The sequence below is a fragment of the Pristiophorus japonicus genome, chromosome 5 (assembly GCF_044704955.1).
Source record: "Pristiophorus japonicus isolate sPriJap1 chromosome 5, sPriJap1.hap1, whole genome shotgun sequence".
Taxonomy (NCBI): Eukaryota; Metazoa; Chordata; class Chondrichthyes; family Pristiophoridae; genus Pristiophorus; species Pristiophorus japonicus.
In genome coordinates, this window is record NC_091981.1 from 227,311,176 (window position 1) to 227,317,175 (window position 6,000).

The following is a 6,000-nucleotide window of genomic DNA, read 5'->3' on the forward strand; positions in this document are numbered from 1 at the left end:
GAAACCCAAGGCAAAAAACAAAAAGGCCCACTGAATGTAAAGGGGCTGCAGGAGGGGTCAAAACTAAAAATCATGGTTTAAAAACTAGTATTAAAACACTCTACCTAAACGCACGCAGCATTCGAAATAAAGTAAATGAGTTGACGGCACAAATCATTACAAATGGGTATGATTTGGTAGCCATAAACGTGGTTGCAGGGTGGCCAAGACTGGGAATTAAACATACAGGGGTATCTGACGATTCGGAAAGATAGACAAGAAGGGAAAGGAGGTGGGGTAGCTCTGGTAATAAAGGATGATATCAGGGCAGTTGTGAGAGACGATATTGGCTCTAATGAACAAAATGTTGAATCATTGTGGGTGGAGATTAGAGATAGTAAGGGGAAAAAGTAAATGGTGGGCATAGTTTATAGGCCCCCAAATAATAACTTCACGGTGGGGCGGGCAATAATCAAGGGAACAATGGAGGCATGTGAAAAAGGAACGGCAGTAATCATGGGGGATTTTAACCTACATATCGATTGGTCAAATCAAATCGCACGGGGTAGCCTTGAGGAGGAATTCATACGGAATTGTTTCTTAGAACAGTATGTTACAGAATCTACAAGGGAGCAAGCTATCTTAGATCTGGTCCTGTGTAATGAGACAGGAATAATAAACGATCTCCTGGTAAAAGATCCTCTCGGAATGAGTGATCACAGTATGGTTGAATATGTAATACAGATTGAGGGTGAGGAAGTAGTGTCTCAAATGAGCGTACTATGCTTAAACAAAGGGAACTACAGTGGGATGAGGGCAGAGTTGGTTAAAGTAGACTGGAAACACAGACTAAACGGTGGCATAATTGAGGAACAGTGGTGGACTTTTAAGGAGCTCTTTCATAGTGCTCAACAAAAATATATTCCAGTGAAAAAGAAGGGCGGTAAGAAAAGGGATGACCAGCCGTGGATAACCAAGGAAATAAAGGAGAGTATCAAATTAAAAACCAATGCGTATAAAGTGGCCAAGGTTAGTGGGAAAATAGAAGATTGGGAAAATTTTAAAGGACAGCAAAGAATGACTAACAAAGCAATAAAGAAAGGAAAGATAGATTACGAAGGTAAACTTGCGCAAAACATAAAAACGGATAGTAAAAGCTTTTACAGATATATAAAACGGAAAAGAGTGACTAAAGTAAATGTTGGTCCCTTAGAAGATGAGAAGGGGGATTTAATAATGGTAAATGTGGAAATGGCTGAGACCTTAAACAATTATTTTGCTTCGGTCTTCACAGTGGAAGACACAGAAATCATGCCAGAAATTGCTGGTCACAGGAATGTGGGAAGGGAGGACCTCGAGACAATCACTATCACTAGGGGGGTAGTGCTGGACAGGCTAATGGGACTCAAGGTAGACAAGTCCCCTGGTCCTGATGAAATGCATCCCAGGGTATTAAAAGAGATGGCGGAAGTTATAGCAGATGCATTCGTTATAATCTACCAAAATTCTCTGGACTCTGGGGAGGTACCAGCGGATTGGAAAGCAGCTAATGTAACGCCTCTGTTTAAAAAAGGGGGCAGACAAAATGTAGGTAACTATAGGCCGGTTAGTTTAACATCTGTAGTGGGGAAAATGCTTGAAACTATCATTATGGAAGAAATAGCGGGACATCTAGATAGGAATAGTGCAATCAAGCAGACGCAGCATGGATTCATGAAGGGGAAATCATGTTTAACTAATTTACTGGAATTCTTTGAGGATATAACGAGCATGGTGGATAGAGGTGCACCGATGGATGTGGTGTATTTAGATTTTCAAAAGGCATTCGATAAGGTGCCACACAAAAGGTTACTGCAGAAGATAAAGGTACGCGGAGTTAGAGGAAATGTATTAGTATGGATAGAGAATTGGTTGGCGAACAGAAAGCAGAGAGTCGGGATAAATGGGTCCTTTTCGGGATGGAAATCGGTGGTTAGTGGTGTGCCACAGGGATCGGTGCTGGGACCACAACTGTTTACAATATACATAGATGACCTGGAAGAGGGGACAGAGTGTAACAAAATTTGCAGATGACACAAAGATTAGTGGGAAAGCGGGTTGTGTAGAGGATACAGAAAGGCTGCAAAGAGATTTAGATAGGTTAAGCGAATGGGCTAAGGTTTGGCAGATGGAATACAATGTCGGAAAGTGTGAGGTCATCCACCTTGGGAAAAAAAAAACAGTAAAAGGGAATATTATTTGAATGGGGAGAAATTACAACATGCTGCGGTGCAGAGGGACCTGGGGGTCCTTGTGCATGAAACTCTTTTGGAGTTTACCTGTAAAACATAAAACATTAAACCGTGCCACCCGACCTGGATGACACACCAGACATTTACAAGGCCCTTTTTTTTTTCTTTTTTTGTGTTTTTCTTTTTTTTTTGGTTTTTTTTGGGGGACTAAAATCACATTTTTTCCCCAGTGCCCCCTATAAAAGGGAAGGGGGACACTAAAAGCACCAGCAATTAAAACAAATTAAACTTTAAAACGTAAAATCAAATTAAAATTTGGTTGCCGGGCGTGATGATGTACTCCAGTCCCTCCGGTGCCCACCTCTCGCGGAAGGCCGCGAGCGTACCGGTGGACACCGCGTGCTCCATCTTCCTTGTGCATGAATACCAAAAAAAGTTAGTTTGCAGGTGCAGCAGGTAATCAGGAAGGCGAATGGAATGTTGGCCTTCATTGCGCGAGGGATGGAGTACAAAAGCAGGGAGGCCCTTCTGCAACTGTATCGGGTATTGGTGAGGCCGCATCTGGAGTACTGCGTGCAGTTGTGGTCACCTTACTTAAGGAAGGATATACTAGCTTTGGAGGGGGTACAGAGACGATTCACTAGGCTGATTTCGGAGATGAGTGGGTTACCTTATGATGATAGATTGAGTAGACTGGGTCTTTACTTGTTGGAGTTCAGAAGGATGAGGGGTGATCTTATTAGAAACATTTAAAATAATGAAAGGGATAGACAAGATAGAGGCAGAAAGGTTGTTTCCACTGGTCGGGGAGACTAGAACTAGGGGGCACAGCCTCAAAATACGGGGGAGCCAATTTAAAACCGAGTTGAGAAGGAATTTCTTCTCCCAGAGGGTTGTGAATCTGTGGAATTCCCTGTCCAAGGAAGCAGTTGAGGCTAGCTCATTGAATGTATTCAAGTCACAGATAGATAGATTTTTAACCAATGAGGGAATTAAGGATTACGGGGAGCGGGCGGGTAAGTGGAGCCGAGTCCACGGCCAGATCAGCCATGATCTTGTTAAATGGCGGAGCAGGCTCGAGGGGCTAGATGGCCTACTCCTGTTCCTAATTCTTATGTTCTATGTCACAAGGTTACCTCCAATCATGTTTTTTTTAATCATTTCTTGTGCAGAGCCTTATCAAATGCCTTTTGTAAGTCTATATAAGCAATATCCATAGATGTTGCTATCTCAATTATCCTATTTGATTGAGGTGCAGCCCATCTCTATACCAATCTTTTTATTCTAATAATGTCCCCAGTTGTTTATGAAAACAGCACTGTTGAAAGTAGCACTGTAGCTTTGCTATCAGGTTGGCAGCCATTTATTTACACCCTTAGTTTTATTAGTGAACTTTCTCAAACTAGAAGTATACAGAGAACACAGCTTTGCATTCCCTATTTTTGAGTTTTGATACAAGGCTTGCGTACGTGCCTTTAAGACACCCATATTCTTTCTCCCTTTGGTCATTTCCCACTATATTGACGACTACCACAGGGCCTGGTCCGGAGCCCTTAGCAGCCCTTCTAACCTTTCCTCAATGTGTACTTGTCAAGCTCCAGGTAGACAGCCCGTTGGCTTGCGCCTTTTCAGTGCATATAGTGCTATTTACTTTCCTGTGTAAGGTACCTTCTACAAGCAGTTTCTCTGTGCCTCACAGATTGTCTCTTAGTCCAAGCTGAGCCTTCTGGAATTCCAGCTGCCTTTTCTTCCAGAACCTTGTTAACTTCCTCAAAGGATGCGAACAACATTTAGACTTACACAGTGAGAAGAAGGGAACACGTTATTTTGTGAACCGATAAAGTGCTTAGCAGGAGACCTGAACCAGCACATTGCTCGGCTCTCGGTGCGCCTCTGCGAAACGACTGCCCTTTTTGCTGCTGCTTTACCTTTTAGCGCATAGTGCATGCCCCCGATGCCGCTATACAGCTCCAACACCCTCAGCGGTGGCTGCGGCGCCTCGGGCTCCATCATAGCAACCAGGCCGTCTCCAGGAGAAAGCCCGCACCCTCAGTGCTCCGCCGCTGCTCGTACCCAGGACAAGAGTTCCTACCTCAGCTCCTGAACGCTTGGCCTCGACTGGACAAGGGCCTCCATCTGCCAAGTTATTGTCTCAAAATCAGTCTGTAACGTTTCCATATCTACAACAAAACGATACAGCGCCAAATAGTAACAGAACTGTGCACGTCAGGGAGCTGTAAGGACCGGGATTTATATCGTTAAAAAGAGTGAGACTGACCACACATCGTATTTAAACACAAGGAGGTGTTTTATTTTTGAGCGGAATTCTTCCGAATCGGTGACATTTTTTTAAAAAATGGACCCTCGCTCCACATGAGTGAAGCTTTATATGTCTCCATTAAACAGAACAGGAATCAAGGTGTGTAAAGAGTTGGTGTGTAGCATTTTTCCAAACAGTGATTTCTATTAAATTATATTAAAGAGTTTCGATGTGATTTCTAATATATAAAAGAAAAAAAATCTATCGATTTCATAATTTGAGAGAGTTAATCAGTGATTCAAAATATTTATTTCACATTTTTCCTCTTACAACATCATTTCATAGGCTGTCCCTCGAAATCGAGAAAGACTTGCTTCCACTCTAAAAGTGAGTTCTCACGTGACGGTACACTCCAATTCGGGAATTACTGTCTCTGTCACAGGTGGGATAGACAGTCGTTGGAGGAAAGGGTGGGTGGGGAGTCTGGTTTGCCGCACGCTCCTTCCGCTGCCTGCGCTTGTTTTCTGCATGCTCTCGGCGACAAGACTTGAGGTGCTCAGCAACCTCCCGGATGCTCTTCATCCATTTAAGGGCGGTCTTTGGCCAGGGACTCCCAGGTGTGAGTGGGGATGTTACACTTTATCAAGGAGGCTTTGAGGGTGTCCTTAAAACGTTTCTTCTGCCCACCTGGGGCTCGCTTGCCGTGTAGGAGTTCCGAGTAGAGCGCTTGCTTTGCGAGTCTTGTGTCGGGCATGCGAACAATGTGGCCCAGCCAACAGAGCTGGTCGAGTGTGGTCAGTGCTTCGATGCTGGGGATGTTGGCCTGATCAAGAACACTGACGTTGGTGCGTCCATCCTCCCAAGGGATTTTCAGGATCTTGCGGAGACATCGTTGGTGGTATTTCTCCAGCGATTTGAGATCCGTAAGACAAAGGTCCTCCACCAACCTGACCCCGCCACACAGCACAGTCATAAAGATCCACGGCGCAGCCTTGGACAGCGTGGACCACTTTCCATATCTCGGCAGCCTATTATTAGCAAGGGCAGACATCGATGACGAGGTTCAACACCGCCTCCAATGCGCCAGCGCAGCCTTCGGTCACCTGAGGAAGAGAGTGTTCGAAGATCAGGCCCTCAAATCTGGCACCAAGCTTATGCTCTACAGGGCTGTAGTGATACCCGCCCTCCTGTATGACTCAGAGACGTGGGCCAGATGCAGTCGACACCTCTTACAACACTGCGCACATATCGGTACGTCTCTTTTTTTTTCTCTTTGTCTCTAATGGCATCCGCCATTACTCCGCCAGTCACAGCCTTTCCACATTAACTTTGTTCTAACTTCTGTCATTACCATTTCAATTCGGCCCATCATCCCTTTTGTCTCTCTAATCCCCCCTGCCTTTCCACCCTATCACTCACCTTCCCTTTTTCTCAGAGCGGGTGCAGGACATTCTGAAAAGGGAGGGAGAACAGCCAGTTGTCGTGGTGCACATTGGTACCAACGACAGGTAAAAAAAGGGATGAGGTCCG

The 6,000-nt window shown here is 44.8% G+C and overlaps 1 protein-coding gene across 5 annotated transcripts in view; it reads right to left on the reverse strand.

Moving 5' to 3' along the window:
* The window catches only part of trdmt1 (tRNA aspartic acid methyltransferase 1), a 145,997-nt gene extending 141,707 nt beyond the window's left edge, over positions 1 to 4,290 (reverse strand). For 3 of the 5 annotated variants that reach the window (XR_011593259.1, XM_070880068.1, XM_070880067.1), the window contains exon 1: positions 4,139 to 4,290. Coding sequence is in view for 2 of the 5 variants with exons in the window: in XM_070880068.1 (XP_070736169.1) it covers positions 4,139 to 4,223 (85 nt within the window). In the remaining 3 variants the exon portion in view is untranslated. Of the gene's footprint in view, positions 1 to 3,878; positions 3,968 to 4,010; positions 4,106 to 4,138 lie in introns of those variants that run through there. The other 2 variants (XM_070880070.1, XM_070880069.1) reach the window with 2 other exon arrangements.
* Between the last annotated feature and the right edge of the window lie 1,710 nt (positions 4,291 to 6,000).